The sequence below is a fragment of the Oryx dammah genome, unplaced genomic scaffold (genome assembly GCF_014754425.2).
Source record: "Oryx dammah isolate SB20612 unplaced genomic scaffold, SCBI_Odam_1.1 HiC_scaffold_11077, whole genome shotgun sequence".
Lineage (NCBI taxonomy): Eukaryota > Metazoa > Chordata > Mammalia > Artiodactyla > Bovidae > Oryx > Oryx dammah.
The window spans coordinates 6,311,437-6,332,278 of record NW_024080471.1 but is presented as its reverse complement, the minus strand read 5'-3'; the positions used below and the strand labels follow the sequence as shown (position 1 = coordinate 6,332,278).

The following is a 20,842-nucleotide window of genomic DNA, read 5'->3' as shown; positions in this document are numbered from 1 at the left end:
TGTTAACATTTTGGAATACATCATTTTTATGCATATATGCAAACCTACAAGGGAATCAAATGGTATGAGACAATGAATGCTTAAAAAGGTCACCAAAAATAAAGGGCCATAAAAAGACATTTTAAAATTTCAAATATTAATTTCACTCACATTTGGACAAGGATGTAAATTCACCTCTGTAGTAAATTACAGTGTATTGTAAAGATGAAATGGTTCTTGGCCTGCATTCTCTCCTCACCCCATCCTATCCTCCACACAGCTGCCAGACTAATCCTCTAAAAACACCAATTTTCATATGCAACTTCTCAAAAACAAGCTTCCTGGCTTCCTGTTGCTGAAAAATAGTTTCAAGTGCTTTTGTCTGGCATTCAAGGCTCTCTCCCTCCCAAACATTTCACTCCTGCTTATTTCTTCCACTGCACACAGGTTCTGTGATCTTGGGGTATGTAAAGACCCATCTTGAGAATTCCATGGAGGTCCAGTGGTTAAGACTCTGTACTTCCACTGAACGGGGCTGGGGTTTGATCCCTAGTCTGAGAACTAAGGTTCCACATGCTGTGTGGCAAAAAAACAAAACGAAAAACAAACCCATCTCCCAGCCGTCCCACTGAGGGCCCCATGCTTCTTCCAGGATTGTTGGCTCATTCGGCAATGCTTAGAAAGGCTATTCCTGGGTCATGTGCCAATCCTTAGAGTCAGGAGGCAGGGGTGATGGTGCCATTGCCTGATCACATGGATTGACTGTGGAATGATGGTTCTCCGGGAGAAAACTGACATTCCTATGAGAAGTTATATAGCAAAAACAACAGAGAGCCATTACCACTGCTTTAACATACTCTAGTCAAACATCCGCAAATACCTGTTCAAATGAACTTATTAACCCTCATTTGGGCCTCTTCCACCACACATACGGCCTCAAGGGTATATCAGATCAATTCAACTGAGGGATTGTCCCAGTCTGGAATGTAAGGAGTCTCCTGTGGTCCTAAATCCACATGCTGTCATTGCAGGCCTAACCAGTTTACTGAGTTCATTTGTTCACAATATGCATGCCTTTTGAAATAAGGAAGTATAACTTTTTATCTCAGGTTGCATAAATTTAATAACACCCAAAATAATGTAAAATGAGAAAAAGCAACATATTTCAGTGATGAATCAAATAAGCTATGTTTTGAGTTGCTGTTTTCCCCTTTTGAAGATAACATTTCTGATCACGGTCATTGTCTGTGCAAAGACACAAGACCAGCAGTTTTCCCTCCACTTTAAGCTTTATAAATGAATGTCTCAAAATTTGCCTGAAAGCTTCCATGGCAAACTTGTCAGTCTGAAGGTGGTTACCACCAAGCCACTTGAGCTTACATATGTCTTCAGTCCCTTTTTTATACACATGTCATTTCCTGTTTTAAACTTTCATCATCTCAGTTCTACTGTGGATGAGTATTTGCAAATCTGACTCCTAAAATTTCAGGGCTTTCTTACTTTGGTTTCCCAGGGCTTGGCATTTTCTTTGGTGCATACAGAGCTATCAATCAATCCATTGATCCATGCTATGTGTGAACACTATAACAAATATTGGTTCATTTTTTGTAACAAAGGGAATAGGAGCTTCTCACAGTAAAGTTAAATTCCAAGGAAAAAATGAAGGCAGGAAGGTAGCTGGTTTATTTGTACCTACTATAAGCAAGGCACTTTTAGGTATTTTTATATATTTGTTTGTTGTTCTTATTCAGTTGCTAAGTTGTGTCTGACTTTTGGCAACTCCATGAACTGCAGCACGCCAGGCTCCTCGATCCTCCACCATCTCCTGGAGTTTGCTCAGATTCCTGTCCATTGAGTTGGTGATGCTGTCTAACCATCTCATACTCTGCCATCCCCTTCTCCTTTCCCCTTCAGGGTTTTTTCCAATGAGTCGGCTCTTTCCATCAGGTGGCCAAAGTATTAGAGCTTCAGCAACAGTCCTTCCAATGAATATCCAGGGTTGATTTCCTTTAGAATTGACTGGTTTGATCTCCTTGCACTCTAAGGGACTCCCAAGAGTATTCTCCAGCACCACACTTTGAAAGCATCAATTCTTTGGTACTCAGCCTTCTTCATTGTCCATCTTGGGTGGATTTATAACTTCACTGAGTTACAAAAGCCCTTTCACCATGACAAGGCTGTGATCCATGAAGGGGATTTTTATATATACATGATTTCATTTCACTTTCATAACCCTACACATTCTTACAGACTTGGAGTTTCGATTACTTGCTAAAGTAACAAAACTCTTGGTGAGAGACCCATGAGTCAAACCCAGCATGTCTGACTCTGTGATTTATTGTGATTCTGAGATTCATCAGTTAATTTAGGTGCTATTAAGAAAAGTAGAAAATGTCTATGTTAAAAAATGTTTTAAAACACTCTGCAGGCATCAGTAGAAGCTAAAGCAGGACAGTGTGACAACAAATAGATTGTATGAGAGCACTTTGGGAACTCTGGTGGATGATAGTTGTTCTTTAATTAGCTTTTTGTAAATTTAAAAATTAGTTCCATTTGGATTAGCCTTTAGAGTTCACAAAACACATGGGAAAAATAAGGTAATGAGGGGTTATGGTTGTAATTCATAAGATCAGGTACAAGGAAATAGAATGAAAGGGAATAATAACCTTTATTATATATAGTATATTTTCTTTAAAAAAATTAACCTTAAAGTGTGTTTCTGCCGCCTGCCTTCTATTTGTATAATAAGACTGGGAGTAATAAAACAATGAATTCAGGGTTTTGAAAAGCAAACCGGCTTTAGAGCAACGCTTGAGGTTGTGTTCCTGACTTGATATGTGGTTCTTGACAACCAACCTCAGAAATAATTCCACCTTCATGAGAAGTAAAGAACCACAAACCAAACCTCAGAATGGATGCTAAAACACCCTTTAAAAAAATTTCCCTTCCTATCAGAAGGCAGACCAAAAGGAAGTTCATCCTCCCACCCACAAATTCCCCAGCAAGCTCTCCATCAGAAGGTCCACACTCAGCATGACCTTCTTTGAGCCTCTAGTTCCTTCCATGGCATATTCTAGAGCATAAGGAAAGGATCTGGGATCTGGAGAGTGCCATGGGCCTCAGGACTACTAAACAGATGGGGAGAGGCACAAAGCAGGCCTCTGGTTGCCAAGAGGGTATGTATGATAGATACTTTCTGCTTTCCTGCATTTTTAGAGCTGGGTTTTAGCTAGAGGCTGCTCCTTTCTGATAAATTGACTAAAAGCTATTAGTTATCTCTTCCCAGTTAATCTCTACCTTTCAATTCTTACCTGTGAAGAAAGACAGAGATTTTAAACCCTTAAGAGATTCCTTTTAAATTACCTGTAACCACTGTATAAAAAAAGATTTATGATTGATGCTAGATTTAGTTAAAATATAACCAACATATATATATTCTTAGTAAAGGATTCCAGTCGTGCACACGTAACTGGAATAAAATGAAATGAAAATTAAAATTTTAAAAGACCTTTTTTTTTTTTTGCTTTTAAATATTTTTTAATACAAAAATACCCACACACAATCTTCCAAACACAAAGGCCAGTCTCCGCCTTTGGGGTACCAGGTGCTACCGCCAGTTTTGAGACAAAAACTTGAAATTCACTTCTGGGGGGATATACTGAAATGTCGATTTAAGAGCTGCCGGGCGGGGGCGGGGGGCGGAGGGCGGAGAGTGGAAATGGTATTTAAGTTCAGAAGTTGTATTTAGACTTTCCTTTATTAAAGAACCGATTCAGCATTTCCAAGGGAGTGCTAAGCTATTTTTCTAGCGAGGCTGTGCGACCGTGTATCAGGCTTCCTCTTTTCACTCCTTCTGTGTTGCACTTAACCTGGAGGTCATGTAATAACCAATGCCAAAGAAAAATCAAAATAGAAATTATTAGCGTGTGCTGTCATGCAGCGGCGTTCTCTGCCTAAAGATCAGGAAATGGTTTAAATATCAGATCGCCGCCAGGCATCTCAGCCCAGGCCTGTGCGCGGAGGAAAGTTGCCTCCCGATTCGGGGCGAGATGAGGCGCCCGCAGGGCGACCCGTGACTGCAGCCAGGTTTTAAGGCTAATTAATAATTGCTTCGCCGCCGGTGCCGGGCAGCAGTCGCGCGAGCTCCGCGGCGGGACCTGCCGGGGGGACCCGGACGCGGGACTGGAAGGGCGCCCGCGGCGGGCGCTGGGAGTCCCGGGCAGCGGGGGACTCCTCCCCACGCTCCGGCCTGTGGGACCCGGGTTCCCGCCCGCGCCTCCGCAGGGTTGGGGGGGGGGTGTCGGGACGCGCGGGCAGGGGCTTTGCTAATTGCCAAGCAGGAAGTGAGCGCGGGGAAGAGCTGCGGAGCGAGGGAGGAGGAGACGGGGGAGGCGCTGGAGGAGGAGGGGCGCGCGGAGCCACTGAGGTTTGCTCCCCGCGCGTCGGAACTGCAGGGCTCCCTGGCTCAGCACCCGGCTCTCCTCCCGAGTCCCGGAGGCCGCCCAGGCCCCTCGGGCGCCCGTCGGCCCCACCCCGCCCCCATGGCTTCTCCGGACGACCCTCTGCGCGCAGGTAAGGTGACACCGCGCCGCGCCCTCGACTGGAGCGGGGACCGCGGGTCGCGACGCCAGCGGCTGCGGCAGGGTTGTCGGGGCCGAGCTCCCTGCGAGCCCCGAGGGGCGACCTGGGACCACCCTGGACCGCGGCGCCCCACCCAGGGTCGCCCAGGTCGGGTCAGGAGACGGCCGAGGCGCCCGGGCCCCGAGGGAGCGGCTGCTGGTGGCACCCGCCTCCTGCGCCCCCGCAGCCCGCGTCAACCCCTCGGACGCCTGAGACTGCCCTTTCCTCTTCCCACTCTGTGGCCCCAGCCGCTTTGTTCTGGACCCAGGGTGCCAGGTTGAAACAAGCCTCTCAAACCTCTCAGGCAGAGGAGAGCGCAAGGGGTGGGTGGGGGTGCTTTTCTTCCTCCCGAGCTCGTTCTTTCTCCCCACTCACGTGCTTTTCACTTCTCCTCTTCTCTCCTCGTTTCACTTTTTTTTTTTCTTTTTTTTTTTCGTTTCACTTTTATTAAATGCTTTGGGTTCTAAATATTGGCTCTGGGAGCTATTTCGTAAATGTATCCGCAAAACCGAGCGCTGGATCCCACCTGTGGGATCCCACCTGTAGAGGCCCTTGATTAGAACGGCCGCTAGTTCTGTCCTTATCGTTAAACATTGTTTGTACCTGAAGCCAGGATCTATCCTTTTCTTCCATCTGACTTGAAGTTAAGAACCGTAAAACACTGTGTTGTACTTGAGGTCAGGATCTAGCTGTTAATTTCACTTGAATTTAGAATCTTTCTTAGACTTCATCTTCGAGAATTCTCTCTTTCCTCTCCCATAACCTTGGCTAATCCTCAGTGAATGATTGTTGAACACCCGAATGAATGAATGATGTATCCCCCAGAGCACACTGGGGCTGTATCTAGTTTCTTTAGGCAGGAAAGGTTAGGGAGAAACCCAGGTATATGGAACTGCTTAAAGACATGTTTCCTATTTTATTTCTTGGGCAGCATGGGAGCTTGACTGTTTCATTGTTCACTTGGGGCTTGAGCAGTTAGGAGGAGACAGAAAGTACCTGGAGGTGAGTCAGAAGATCACTAAATTGGCATTGTGATGTGCTGGGTCTGGGAGGGCTTCCTGGAGGTCTTAAAGGAAGATCTAAATTCTTCAAGTGGGGAATGGTAAACATTTTATCTATAAGAAATGGAAAATAAATGCATCGTTTGGATATCCTTCTCCTCCCTCATTTTCATTGTTTGAAAAAACAAGAGGAAATTAAGGGAGAAATTCTGCCCCTGTCCCCCAACTCTCGCCTCCACATCCACCTCCTCTTCTGAAAACCTAACTGACTAGGTACAAGAGGTGTTAAGCTAGATTTTATGAATGGTGGTTTCGGATCTTATTAAATGATGATGGTGAGGGAGATTCAAAAATATCTTTATAGGGACCCATTGAATGGGGATATATAGAAAGTCTGCTTGGGCCCCCCACTCCCCCCCAGTCAGTGGCACTGGAGAAGGTGGGGGCTGGGACACGGCATCACGTATAAAAGCTTCAGTGAGTCAAAAGTATGATGAGGCCACCAGGGCAACTAGTGGGAGCTTAGATGGCAGTAATAGCATCGCAGGATCTAGAATTTCAGTCATGGTACTTAGTCTGTGTGGCCCAGCCAAGATGGAAGCACACAACCCGAAACAAAGGGACTTGGAAATCCCAGCACACGTGCTAGGACGAGAGAGCTAAGGATGTCTTTCGGTATGAACGTGTCTCTTGACTTTTAAAAGGTAGAACCTAAGCTTACCGTGGACTCTTTTTGGCTTCCTACAAAGAATGGGGACCCCTCCTAAGTAGAGATGTCTCTGTCACTTGCAGAGATGCTTAGGAACATCTTCAGGCATCTGAATATACCCTCATATCCATTCCCAATCTGCAATTCTATCATCAATTAGATAGAGTTCTTCCATTAAAAAGAAAGATTTAAAAATGACTTCTTTCTGACGTCTCATTTCATTTCTATAACCACCAGGACACACCCACTTGCCCCTTTCATTTCTGTAATGAAGCCACAAGTGGTGATAATGTGAAACTTGTTAGGTGGAATTTTCCCGTCTTTACCCCAAACCCAGTTACCATGCTCTCTCACCTAATTTCCTGCACTGACCTCCCAACTTATGTTTCCACACCCACTCTTGCTTTCCACCAACTTGATCACCTAAAAGTGGCTAGAATGACCTTTTAATATCAACTCAGACCTGTCCTTCCTCTACTTAGGAACCTGAGCTGACTTTCCCGTATATCTCAGTCCTTTAACAGTGTACTCTGTTCATGGACCTCTAGGTCTCCCTTCAGTTGGTGAGCCTGCTCTGTCTCTGTGTTGCAGCCATGCCACCTCCTCTGTTTCCTTGAGAGCCCTGGACCACCTGCCTCCTGGCCTTTGCACATAGAAGACCCCCTTTAAGTTCCTGTCCACTCATCGCCCCACTCCAGTTATCTCCTGCTCACCATTCAGATTTCAGATCAAAATGGATATAGATCTGGCTCCACGTTACACACTCTTGGTGCACCCTTCCAGCGCTCGTCACCGTTTCTAGCCGTGAAATTTCACCATTGTCTTTCTCCCGCATTAAACTATGAGTTCTTAGAAGGCTCGACAGTTTATCTCCAACACCCAGGGCCGTACACAGCACATAGTAAGCCTTGGCTAAATACTTGTCATCTCAGCAAATGAATTGTTCAGTCGCTCAGTCATGTCCAACTCTGCAACCCCGCGAACTGCAGCACACCAGGCTTCCCTGTTCTTCAGTGTCTCCCAGAGTTTGATCACACTCGTGTCCATTGAGTTGGTGATGCCATCCTACCATCTCATCTTCTGTCGTCCCCTTCTCCTCCTGCCTTCAATCTTTCCCAGCATCAGGGTCTTTTCTGATGATTCAGTTCTCCCCATCAGGTGGCGAAAGTATTGGAGCTTCAGCTTCAGCATCAGTCCTTCCAGTGAATATTCAGGGTTGATTTTCTTTAGGATTGACTGGTTTGATCTCCCTGCAGTTCAAGGGACTCTCAGGAGTCTTCTCTCACACCACAGTTTGTGGGGATCAATTCTTTGGTGCTCAACCTTTTTTATTGTACAGTTCTTAACATCCATACGTGACTCCTGGAAAAACCATAGCTTTGATTATATGGACCTTTGTAGGCAAATGAATGGAAAATATAAAATGTAAATACCTATGCCTCAAACTATGACAAACTTAGCATATTAAAAAGCAAAGACATTACTTTGCCAACAAAGGTCCCTATAGTCAAAGTTATGGTTTTTCCAGGAGTCATGTATGGATGTGGGAGTTGGACCATAAAGAAGGCTGAGCGCTGAAGAATTGATGCTTTTGAACTGTGGTGTTGGAGAAGACTCTTGAGATTCCCTTGGACTGCAGGGAGATCAAACCAGTCAATTCTAAAGAAAATCAACCCTGAATATTCACTGGAAGGATTGATGCTGAAGCTGAAGCTCCAATACTTTGGCTACCTCATGGGAAGAGCCGACTCTTTGGAAAAGACCCTGATGCTCGGAAAGATTGAAGGCAGGAGGAGGAGATGACAGAGGATGAGATGGTTAGATGGCATCACCGACTCAATGGACATGAGTTTGAGGAGACTCTGGGAGATGTTGAAGGACAGGAAAGCCTGGCGTGCTACAATCCATTGGGTTGCAAAAATCATGCACGACTTAGCAACTGCATAATGCCTCAAACTGTGGGCAGCAAAAGCTCTTCCCATGTTGGCATCTAAGAAACTGATTCATCGAGTTAGATATGTTAACTGGGTTCACCTTGTAAAGTTGAAAAATAATAAACATCTTTGTATATCCACATGCATATAACAAAGGTGAATAGTATTATACTGTATGATCTTAATTTAAAAAACAACTCTTTACACTAAAAATTCACATTGGAAGGAAAATAGTCATGCTGGTTACAGTGTAGTCAGTCTCTATCTCTACCACTAATAAACCGTCCAACATGGAATGAGTCAGAATTGCCTGCTGAATGTGAATAAAATCTGGTTTGCATTCATACAGATGATATTAAGGAGAGAAAGAAGGAGGCTTTGAAAATCGAGAGAGCTGGGGAGGTGGAAGAGTTCATGGCCTCATTGCAATGAGTTAAGTGCCCCGGGCCACAGAGCACATCGGTGTATGTTCCGCCTTTGTTCATTCTCTGGGTCTTGTTTGCATTGCACAGTGGGGCTGCTCTCTGGGAGCCCTGGCCCTAGAGACTGGCTCAGGACAGCCCCTTAGGTGGCCTCTCACCTCACTTGCACCCCTCTGAGCCTTCCTGGCTTGGATGGGTCTGAGGTGGCACCCTGTCCTTCTAGCAAACACCAGTGGCACTAAATCAGGGCTAAAGTGGGAGCATCCTTATTATCAAAGCTAGACCAGTCAGTTCCTCCTCCACATCCACCAGAAAGTGATGACGGGCTGCGATTTCCCTTTCTTCCTTCCCCTTCCTATGGGTTTTTCCAATGCCCACTTCCTTTCTTCCCCTTCCTCACCATGCCTCTAAGTTTTCTTCTCTCTACCCAGGTGTTTTCCCCTCATCTGTGTCTCCTCTTCCGTCCCTTGGTTCATCTCTTCCTCTCCTCTCCCCTTCCCTCGCCCTCTTCAATGGGACCCCTTCAGCTTGGCCCCCATCCAGAGGCACACCTTCTTGATCCCTGGTTCTTTCTCAGCTTGTTCAGCCCCTGCTCTGAGGTCCAAGGATGACAGAGCAGGGCTGCTGCCTAAGACGGGGAAGAAGATTACACAGCGCTCCTACCCTGAGAGCTTCTGTAATCCTGAATACGGTTAGGACTCTAGGGCTTCTTTAGATTCAGGAGTGAAGACAGCTGTAGGTCAAAAGAAAAGCTTAGGTACAAAAATAATAACAAAGGAAAAATAAATTAACTCTGATATCACAGGTTCAAAGAATTGCCTTTAATTCTTCACTAAGAAGCATAAGAGGCCTCACTGTCTTGGCTCGAGAGACTTGAGAAAGCCAGTAAGCTGTGACATGCTTTCCTCTTTGTTTTCCTGAAAGAACATCTTTAGAGGAGATCTTTGAACTTCCTCTGAAAAACTGTCTCAAGGAACTTTTGGCCCTTATCTAATGTGATTCATAAAGGGAGATGTCTGGACATGACCGGGCTGCTCTTGGGTAACTCACCCATGTATGTGTTTCTGTGTTGGGCAGCTCTCCTCCGCAATTCCTGGTGGAGAAGCTGCCAGCTGCAGTCCACAGGCTCCAGGACTCCTGAGAATTCTCATCTGGAAGCTGATGAGAGCTGGGTCTTTGAGTGGATGATGGGTAGATGGGATTTTGGATTTAGAGTTGATGCTGGAATGATGACCACCTTGGGGAATGTTGGGTGAATGTATTTTGCGCATGGGAAGGACATGAATTTGAGGGCCTGAGAGTGAATCGTTACAGGTTGAACTCTTCCCTGCACCCCACAAATTTTGTTGGCATCATAACGTCCAATAACTCGGAATGTGACTTTATTTGGAAATAGAGTCTTTACAGAAGCAGTCAAAATGAAGTCATTAGAGTGGGCTGTCATGCAATGTGACTGGTACCCTTATGAGAAGGGAAATCCTGGGCACAGAGATCCCCCTCCCCCTCCCCCCAGGAGAGCCTGTCATCCGGTGGCCAGTGCATGGACCACTTCTGGCACCCTGAAGGTAGTGGGAAACAGGCAGATTTTGAAGTCAGGAAGTCCCAGGTCCAAATTCTGGCTCTTCCTTTGCCCTGTGACTTTGGGCACTCAGTATGGACACAGGAGAGGCATGGTGCTTTCTCAGGGTGGCTCTGAGGATGAACTGGGGCTCTGTGTAAACCAGGCAGCCCTGGGGGGGGAGACTGTATAAGAGGGAGCTGTAATTGTAACTGGGCTTCCTGTGACTTTCACCTGAAGATGCTCCTTTCCCTGTGGGGCCTGTACTTCTCACTCCTCATGGACTTAAAAAAAATTATATACATATATGTAGAATATTTATTTATTTTGTCTGTGCCATGCAGGATCCTAGTTTCCCAACTAGAGATCGAACCCATGCCCCCTACATTGGGAATGTGGAGTCTTAACCCCTGGACCGCAAGGGAAGTCCCCACTCGTGGACTTACAAAGCTGGAAGAGCGTGTGGAAGCTCTCTGTTCACCCCTGAATAGTGAAGATTGGTATCTTGAGGCCCAGAGAAGTAAGTGACAGCTTCACTTGCTCTCACCTGGGGCTCTGGGAGTCAGGCTGGGTGTCCCTCCAGCTGCCCAGTGACATCAGTTCACCATTGGGTTTCGCTCATGCCTTTTGAGGAGCTCCCCAGGAGATGCTCATATGAATGAAACATCTTCTCACTGCCAGCAGTGAAATCTGCTTTGGTCAGTTACCAGCTCATTTGGGGTGATCTCTGCTTTGTGTGGGGTGCTAGTGGTAAAGAACCCACCTGCCAGTGCAGGAGATGGAAGAGATGGGGTTCAATCCCTAGGTTGGGAAGATCCCCAGGAGGAGGAAATGGCAACCCACTGCAGTATTCTTGCCTGAAGAATCCCACTGACAGAGGAGCCTCGTGGGCTATGGTCCATAAGGGTTGCAAAGAACTGGACACGACTGGAGCAACTTAGCATGCACTGCCTCGTGTAGAGTCACCTATCCAGGAGAGTGGAGGCAGCTTTAGGAGAGTATAGTGACAGCCAGGAGCAGTAGGAAGGTCCCCACTGGCCCCTCACTGAACTGCTGGCCTTGCCACCTTGGAGCTCATGTGATCCTTCTTTTTGTGTCAGCTCCTTTGTGCCCTTGTCTTGTCTGATATCAGAACCATGTCTGGGGGCCCAGCCTGCTGTTACCTGAGGCCTGTAAAAATAAACATTTTAAAGCTTCAAAGTAAACTATTTTATTTTATACTTAATAATATTGTCAACATGTGGGTCTAAGAGCTCTAAGAAAATACTTTAGGACAAATGCTTACTGCTAGACTGGTCTCAAATAACCAGGATCAGCCCTCCTCCAGATAATCTTTGGGTACACAACATGGCCCTGGGAGAACAAGCATGAAGGGGGCCACTTCGGGCCTGGTTCTCGGTCTGTGGGCGGATTTGACACTAAGGAAGAACATCATCCCCAGCCTGGTCCAAGTCAGAGGTTGATACAGTTACAACCATTCGAGTGAAAATAATAAAAAACAGAAACAAAAATGGAACTTCCTTGGTGGTCCAGTGGTTAAGAATCTGCTTTCCAATGTAGGGGGTGCAAGTTTGATCCCTGGCTGGGGAACTAAGATCCCACATGCCAAGAGGCACTTAAGCCCACTTGCTGTAACTGTTGGGCCCATGCGCTGTAACTGGAGAACCCCCACCCCACAATGAAAGATCCTGTGTGCCACAGCTAAGACCTGATGCAGCCAAATAAATAAATTAATAATAATAATAAAAGACCTCAAAGTCCTTCAAAGACTAGTTCTAAACCCGTTGTGGATGTGACTGGTGATAGAAGCAAGGTCCGATGCTGTAAAGAGCAATATTGCAAAGGAACCTAGAATGTTAGGTCCATGAATCAAGGCAAATTGGAAGTGGTCAAACAGGAGATGGCAAGAGTGAACGTCGACATTCAGCAAACTAAAATGTACTGGAATGGGTGAATTTAACTCAGATGACCATTATATCTACTACTGTGGGCAGGAATCCCTTAGAAGAAATAGAGTAGCCATCATAGTGAACAAAAGAGTCCAAAATGCAGTACTTGGGTGCAATCTCAAAAACAACAGAATGATCTCTGTTTGTTTCCAAGGCAAACCATTCAATATCATGGTAATCCAAGTCTATGCCCCAACCAGTAATGCTGAAGAAGCTGAAGTTGAATGGTTCTATGAACACCTACAAGACCTTTTAGATCTAACACCCCAAAAAGATGTCCTTTTCATTATAGGGGACTGGAATGCAAAAGCAGGAAGTCAAGAAACACCTGTAGTAACAGGCATATTTGGCCTTGGAGTACAGAATGAAGCAGGGCAAAGGCTAATAGGGTTTTGCCAAGAGAACACACTGGTCATAGCAAATACCTTCTTCTAACAACACAAGAGAAGACTACACATGGACATCACCAGATGGTCAACACCGAAATCAGATTGATTATATTCTTTGCAGCCAAAGATGGAGAAGCTCTATACAGTCAGCAAAAACAAGACCGGGAGCTGGTTGTGGCTGAGATCATGAACTCCTTATTGCCAAATTCAGACTTAAATTGAAGAAAGTGGGGAAAACCGCTAGACCATTCAGATATGACCTAAATCAAATCCCCTATGATTATACAGTGGAAGTGAGAAATAGATTTAAGGGACTAGATCTGATAGACGAGTGCCTGATGAACTATGGATGGAGGTTCATGACATTGTATAGGAGACAAGGAGCAAGACCATCTCCAAGGAAAAGAAATGCAAAAAAGCAAAATAGCTGTCTGAGGAGGCCTTACAAATACCTGTGAAAAGAAGAGAAGGGATAAGCAAAGAAGAAAAGGAAAGATATACCCATTTGAATGCAGGGTTCTAAAGAATAGCAAGGAGAGATAATAAAGCCTTCCTCAGTGATCAGTGCAAAGAAATAGAGGAAAATAATATAATATTATTTTCTATTGAAATAGTGACTAGAGATCTCTTCAAGACTGTTAGAGATACCAAGGAAACATTTCTTGCACAGATGGGCTCAATAAAGGACAGAAATGGTATGGACCTAACAGAAGCAGAAGATATTAGGAAGAGGTGGCAAGAATACACAGGAGAACTATACAAAAAAGATCTTCATGATCCAAATAATCACGATGGTGTGAACACTCACCTAGAGCCAGACATCCTGGAATGTGAAGTCAAGTGGGCCTTAGGAAGCATCACTATGAACAAAACTAGTGGAGGTGATGGAATTCCAGCTGAGCTATTTCAAATCCTAAAGTGCTGAACTCAATATGCTGGCAAATTTGGAAAACTCAGCGTTCACCACCTGACTGGAAAAGTCAGTTTTCATTCCAATCCCAAAGAAAGGCAAAGCCAAAGAATGCTCAAACTACCACACAATTGCACTCATCTCACACACTAGTAAAGTAATGCTCAAAATTCTCCAAGCCAAGCTTCAGTAATACGTGATCTGTGAACTTCCAGATGTTCAAGCTGCTGTTAGAAAAGGCAGAGGAACCAAAGATCAAATGGCCAATATCTGCTGGATCATCAAAAAAGCAATAGAGTTCCAGAAAAACATCTATTTCTGCTTTATTGACTATGCCAAAGCCTTTGACTGTGTGGATTACAATAAACTGTGGAAAATTCTGAAAGAGGTGGGAATACCAGACCACCTGACCTGCCTCTTGAGAAATCTGTATGCAGGTCAAGAAGCAATAGTTAGAACAGGACATGGAACAACAGACTGGTTCCAAATAGGAAAAGGAGTACGTCAAGGCTGTATATTGTCACCCTGCTTATTTAACTAATATGCACAGTACATCATGAGAAACGTTGGGTTGGAGGAAGCACAAGCTATAATCAAGATTGCTGGGAGAAATATTAATAACCTCAGATATGCAGATGACACCACCCTTATGGCAGAAAGTGAAGAAGAACTAAAGAGCCTCTTGATGAAAATGAAAGAGGAGAGTGAAAAAGTTGGCTCAACATTCAGAAAACTAAGATCACGGCATCGGGTCCCATCAGTTCAGTTCAGTCACTCAGTCGTGTCTGACTCTGCAACCCCATGCATCGCAGCACGCCAGGCCTCCCTGTCCATCACCAACTCCCAGAGTTCACTCAGACTCACATCCATCGAGTCAGTGATGCCATCCAGCCATCTCATCCTCTGTCGTCCCCTTCTCCTCCTGCCCCCAATCCCTCCCAGCATCAGAGTCTTTTCCAATGAGTCAACTCTTCACATGAGGTGGCCAAAGTATTGGAGTTTCAGCTTCAGCATATTCCTTCCAAAGAAATCCCAGGGCTGATCTCCTTCAGAGTGGACTAGTTGGATTTCCTTGCAGTCCAAGGGACCCTCAAGAGTCTTCTCCAACACCACAGTTCAAAAGCATCAATTCTTCGGTGCTCAGCTTTCTTCACAGTCCAACTCTCAGATCCATACGTGACTACTGGAAAAACCATAGCCTTGACTAGACGGACCTTAGTTGGCAAAGTAATGTCTCTGCTTTTGAATATACTATCTAGGTTGGTCATAACTTTCCTTCCAAGGAGTAAGCGTCCTTTAGTTTCATGGCTGCAGTCACCATCTGCAGTGATTTTGGAGCCCCCAAAATAAAGTCTGACACTGTTTCTACTGTTTTCCCATCTATTTCCCATGAAGTGATGGGACCAGATGCCATGATCTTCATTTTCTGAATGTTGAGCTTTAAGCCAACTTTTTCACTGTCCACTTTCACTTTCATCAAGAGGCTTTTTAGTTCCTCTTCACTTTCTGCCATTAGGGTGATGTCATCTGCATATCTGAGGTGATTGATATTTCTTCCAGCAATCTTGATTCCAGCTTGTGCTTCTTCCAGTCCATCGTTTCTCATGATGTACTAAGTTAAATAAGCAGGGTGACAATATACAGCCTTGACGTACTCCCATCACTTCATGGGAAATAGATGGGGAAACAGTGGAAACAGTGTCAGACTTTATATTTTTGGGCTCCAAAATCACTGCAGATGGTGACTGCAGCCATGAAATTAAAAGATGCTTGTTCCTTGGAAGGAAAGTTATGACCAACCTAGATAACATATTAAAAATCAGAGATATTACTTTGCCAACAAAGGCCCATCTAGTCAAGGCTATGGTTTTTCCAGTAGTCATGTATGGATGTGAGAGTTGGACTGTAAAGAAAGGTGAGCACTGAAGAACTGATGCTTTTCAACTGTGGTGTTAGAGAAGACTTCTTGAGAGTCCCTTGGACTGCAAGGAGATCCAACCAGTCCATCCTAAAGGAGATCAGTCCTGAGTGTTCATTGGGAGGACTGATGTTGAAGCTGAAACTCCAACACTTTGGCCACCTGATGGGAAGAGCTGACTCATTGGAAAAGACCCTGATGCTGGGAAAGATTGAGGGCAAGAGAAGGGGACAACAGAGGATGAGATGGTTGGATGGTATCACTGACACAGTGGACATGGGTTCGGGTAAACTCCGGGAGTTGGTGATGGACAGGGAGGCCTGGCGTGCAGCAGTTCATGGGGTCGCAAAGAGTCGGACATGACTGAGCGACTGGACTGAATTGAACTGAAACCCATTGCCTTGCTATATTACCCTTTCGCTCTGCTGTTGTTCTTCCGAAAACAACGACGACAAAAATTAAATTCTCCTTGCCCTTCTCATCTTAAATTTCATTTATTCTCAGAGATTTCAGACCAAAGCAAGAGGCTTTGGGCCTCCAAACAGTTGTGGTTGGCAGCCTGGATTTTGCTGTTTACCCCATCACCCTCTGAGGCGCAGATTCTCAGGGGGAGTCATTCCCAAACCTGGACCAGAGTAACACTGACCAGCTGGGTGTGGAAACCAGCCACCTGGACCCCCTCGTGTTGCAGGGAAAGAGCCTGAGGCTGAGAACAATTATTTGAGTCATGCACGGTCACCGTGTTACTCAGACCTCTAGGTCTCAGTGGTGTGGCAGACCCGCGCCTTCCCCCGAAGCTCTGTGCGCCTTCCCTTTAACTGTTCTACTTGCATCCTCACTGCTGCTTTGGGGGTATTTCTGCCTTTTCCCAGCAGTCTCCTCCATTTTCTTCTTTATTTTTTTCCTTTTACTTCCTCTCACATTAATGTCTCTATAGGAAAGAAGCCCTGCATGTCATAGGATACCCGCACAGGATACCTGCTAAAATCCCACACCCGTGGTGGAGATAATCATTTAAAGTATTATCATCTAAGGACTTCCCTGGCCATCCAGTGGTTGAGACTGGTTTGATCTGGCACAGGTTTGATCTCTGATCAGGGAACTAAGATCCCACAAGCCACTCAGCCAAAAAAAGAAAAAAAAAGGTGTTGTCATTCAGATACACTTTAGGGAAAATGAAATGGTCGAGACTAGGCTGCGATTGGAGGAGGGAAGAAGGGACTTGAGGCTCCTCAGTGTGTCTTCTACTACCCACTCCCTATCCAAGAGCCAAAACACGAGAAGGATGGAAAAACAAAACTGGAAAAGCAAATGCAAGCGTCCAGCTAGACCTAGTTGAAGTCCAGTAGTGTGTCATGTTCTCTTTCGTCTCTAAGCCTTCGCCTGTGCTGTTCCCTCTGTCTAGAATGCTTTCCCCTCCCTGACTCTTTCTCCTGGCTAGCTTCAACTCAACCTTCCAGACTCTGGCATCACTTCCTGTGCAGGCTCTTCGCTCTCCACCAGGCACCCCAGGTCAGGCTTGTGTTCCTCCCGTGTGTTTCCCTGTCATTCTGCATTTCTCCTGTCTTCACACCACATGCTCTGTATTATAATTGTCTGTTGTTTGAGCAGCAGGAGTTCTGTAAACTCAGAACGGAGTTAGCAACACAGTTTGTTCTTATTGTCTTTACATCGATTTAAACTCAAGTCTGAGTCTGTCATCTGCTGGGCTGGCAGGAAATTCCATTTCAGTCTGAACTGGGCTCCTTCCTTAGTGTAACACAGGAGTCTAAGAGGATGATATGACGCTTGGAAAAGGAAGGGTCTTGAATTTTTTGTGCGTCAGAGTCCAAGCCTGAGAAGACTCTGAGATCCAGGAGCCCTCTGTTTCTGTGCCAGACCCACATCATGGGATTTCTTTGCTGGGGCTGGGAACCCTGGGACCCAGGGGCTAGCCCCCTCTGTGCATTCCGTGATGTGATCTTGCCACCTGTGGGCTCTGCCAGGGACAAGGGCCCAGTCCCTACTTGCGGAGTTGCAGGTGTCTGTCCCCTGCTCCACCGGGGGACACTGGCCAAAGCTCTCTCCGTCTGCACCCCCTTCTCTGGGCCACCTCCTTTAATCTCTTCACTGACTGTAGCCCATCATAAACCAGATAAAGAGATGTTCCCTTCACATGACTTTTCCTTTGGGCATTGTCAACACCCGCAGAGAGAAGAATGTGAAAAGTCCAGACACAGTCTCAATGAAAGACATCTAGGGAGAAGGAACAAACCACAGGTTGTCCTGTCCTGTTTGTTTGGACGCCCTAAGGCATTCCCAGGACCTAGGACCCAGGCCACCTTATGTACTTCATGATGGTCTGGGAGAAAAATGAAAGTTGAATCTTGACTGGTCTAAGGCTGCCCCTTAGGGTTTTGCAGCTTGTGTGCTGACTGCACAAATACTGAAGATCCCACTCAGGTATGGTTATCGAGCAAGATAGTTTTCCAGCAGATGTTTCCTACAGTGTCTAATAAAGAAAGTGAAAGTGAAGTCGCTCAGTCATGTCCGACTCTGTGACCCCAGGGACTGTAGCCTATCAGGCATCCTGTGTCCATGGGATTTTCCAGGCAAGAGTGCTGGAGTGGATTGCCATTTCCTTCTCCAGGGGATCTTCCCAACCCAGGAATTGAACCCGGGTCTCCCGAATTGCAGGCAGACGCTTTACCGTCTGAGCCATCAGGGAAGCCTGTCTAGTAAAGGGGGAGCTTTTTTTTTCTCTCTCTAATTTTCTTTCTCAAAGTTATAATCAAATCGTTGCTGACCTGGGTCCTTGGACTCTTTAATCAATTGTAATTCAGTCACTCAGTCGTGTCGGGAGTCTTTGGGACCACATGGACTGCAGCACGCAAGGCTTCCCTGTCTTTTAATCAATAGAAACTGATAAGAGACCAGATGAGGAATTCAGGCAAGGCTTTACTTTGAGTGAAAACAAGAAAACAGGTGCCCTTGCTCTCTACAGAGGGCAGACTAGTTCCTTAAGTGGGGCAAGGGTGTGGATGGACCAGAGGGCTGGCTTGAGTGATCTGCCCACCCCCGCAGTGGTGCTGTGTGCGTGCAGGGATCATATGCAGTTCTCTGCCTTTGTTCCCAGGGCCTCAGAATGGCAATTGGTTTGTGCCCTTTTTGTGTTCCTTATTGTATGCTGTTCATAACTTGCCCCAACTACACATGCACACAGTTATTTTCAGTCCCTTATAGTTTCTTTGTATCTGTTGCTCAAGGAGATATTTGTCAGGTGTGAGCACCGCAGTAAAGAGTCCCAGGTCCCAGTTTGTCTCAAAATCCAAAGTGTAAAAGAGTCATTAATTAATATCATGTTTGACTTCCCTGGTGGCTCAGATGGTAAAGCGTCTGACTACAATGCAGGAGACCCAGGTTCGATCCCTGGGTTGGGAAGATCCTCTGGAGAAGGAAATGGCAACCCACTCCAGTACTCTTGCCTGGAAAATTCCATGGACAGAGGAGCATCGTAGGCTATAGTCCATGGGGTCACAAAGAGTTGGACACGACTGAGTGACTTCACTTTCACTTTCACTTTGCATCATTTGTAGTTATTTGTACCTCTGAGTGTTTGTAGATGTTTATAAGTAAACTGTTACAAAATATGTTTTTTTAATATAATTTATTTTTGGCTGTGCTGGATCTTCATTGCTGCTGGTGGGCTTTCAGTGGATACAGTGGATTGTGGCAAGCAGTGGCTACTCTCTGGTTGCAGTGTCCGGGCTTCTCATTGAGGTGGCCTCTCTTGCTGTAGAGCACAGGCACTAGGGCATGTGGGCTCAGCAGCTGTGGCTCACAAGCTTAGTTGCCCTGCGGCATGTGAGATCTTTCAGGACCGGGGATCAAACTTGTGTTCTCTGCATTGGCAGATGGACTTTTCACCACTGGACCACCAGGGAAGTCCAAATATATATATAAAATAAAATATATATATAATAAAAATATAATAATTATATATATAATATATATTTGTATATATTTAATATATATAATAAAATATATAATACATATATAAAATAAAAAAATATATTTTTTAATGTAGCTTGTCTTAATCACTTTCTTGATGCAGACTGAACCCATTCTTCCTTATTTTGTCTCTACTAATGATCAACAGTAAGTTTCTGTCCAAACTGACGGGGGTAGCTTGCATTTATATGAAGACAGTTATCAAAGGATACATTTGTGCTTTTAAGTTAAAGAAAATTCTCTCATTGTATTTTGTTTACAGATCATTTGGCAAAGGAACCAGTGGAAGACACAGACCCTAGCACTATATCCCTTAATACGGTAGGTTACGCATTTTACATTCATGGTGATGACTTTGGTTTACTCCCCCGCTCCTGTTATTGGTGTTAGACTCTGTTCTTGTTTTGCACATGTCAGGAGTGTTCTTCTTAGATTATGTGAGGTCTTTATCTACTTGTCTTTTTAAATATGTGTTTTTATTTATTTTAAATTTATTATTGTTTTTGGCCACACCATGTGGCATGTGGAATCTTAGTTCCCCCACCAGGGATGGAACCTGCCATGGAAGGCGAGTTCTTAATCACTGTACCACCAGAGAAGTCTCTGCTTGTCTAATTTTAGTACTATCTATTTTTAATGACCCCCTTCTTCAGAAATCAAAATATATAGCTTGAGATTGAAAGAAAAAATATGAACTCCTTACAGTAATGGAGGGCTGCCCATATGTAGGTGGGCATACATTGTCAATTACCTCTTTTACCCCTGAAACAGTCCTGAAAGGTAGGCATTGCCTGCTTCATAGATGAAAAACGGAGACCCAAGGGGTGAGGCAAGTTGCCAAACTTGGAAGCAGGCCAGGTGGGATTCAAACCCGTCAGCTGGCTTCGGATCCCTGCCCTGCCATCCCGTAACCACTCTGTGGTGTGTCTACTGTGATAAAAGATTTTATTATTCTGCTGTAGATGAGGATATGGCAATTAGCTGATTTGTAGAAAGTCAGCCGGACTGATGCCCTGCTCCCTACTCGATACTGCCTCTTACTTATGACCAAATAAATGCCTTTGACAGCATCGCATGTGTTACTGTGCATGCAGTGTGAGATACATTCCTGTTTTTCAAAGTATCCAGAGGATGTAATCTGTTGAGTCATGAAGAATTTGTATTAATTTAGTTAGAATGGCATAAAACACTCTCAAGATATTTCAGTTCAATGTCTTTAAGTCTTTGGTGGAAACTGCCCGGGTGGTCCAGTGGCTAAGACTCCGTGCTCCCAATGCACGGGGCCTGGGTTCAACCCCTGATCAGGGAACTAGATCTTACACTCCTCTACTAAGACCCAGCACAGCCAAAGAAAAGGGGTGATTCACAAGGCACCTTAATGTTCTAGAAACCTGAAATGTTTGTTTTTATGGCCTTACGTCATAACTATAGCACAGTTTAATAAATGTGGATAGCATAGGGAA

At 45.2% G+C, this 20,842-nt stretch overlaps 1 protein-coding gene across 1 annotated transcript in view; it reads left to right on the top strand.

The window, feature by feature from the left end:
* Positions 1 to 20,842, top strand: part of LOC120860442 (ectodysplasin-A receptor-associated adapter protein-like) — a 151,285-nt gene that overhangs the window by 82,173 nt on the left and 48,270 nt on the right. The window contains exons 3-4 of the mRNA XM_040236241.1: positions 4,111 to 4,551; positions 19,642 to 19,700. Coding sequence (XP_040092175.1) covers positions 4,111 to 4,551; positions 19,642 to 19,700 — 500 coding nt within the window. The remainder of the gene's footprint in view (positions 1 to 4,110; positions 4,552 to 19,641; positions 19,701 to 20,842) is intronic.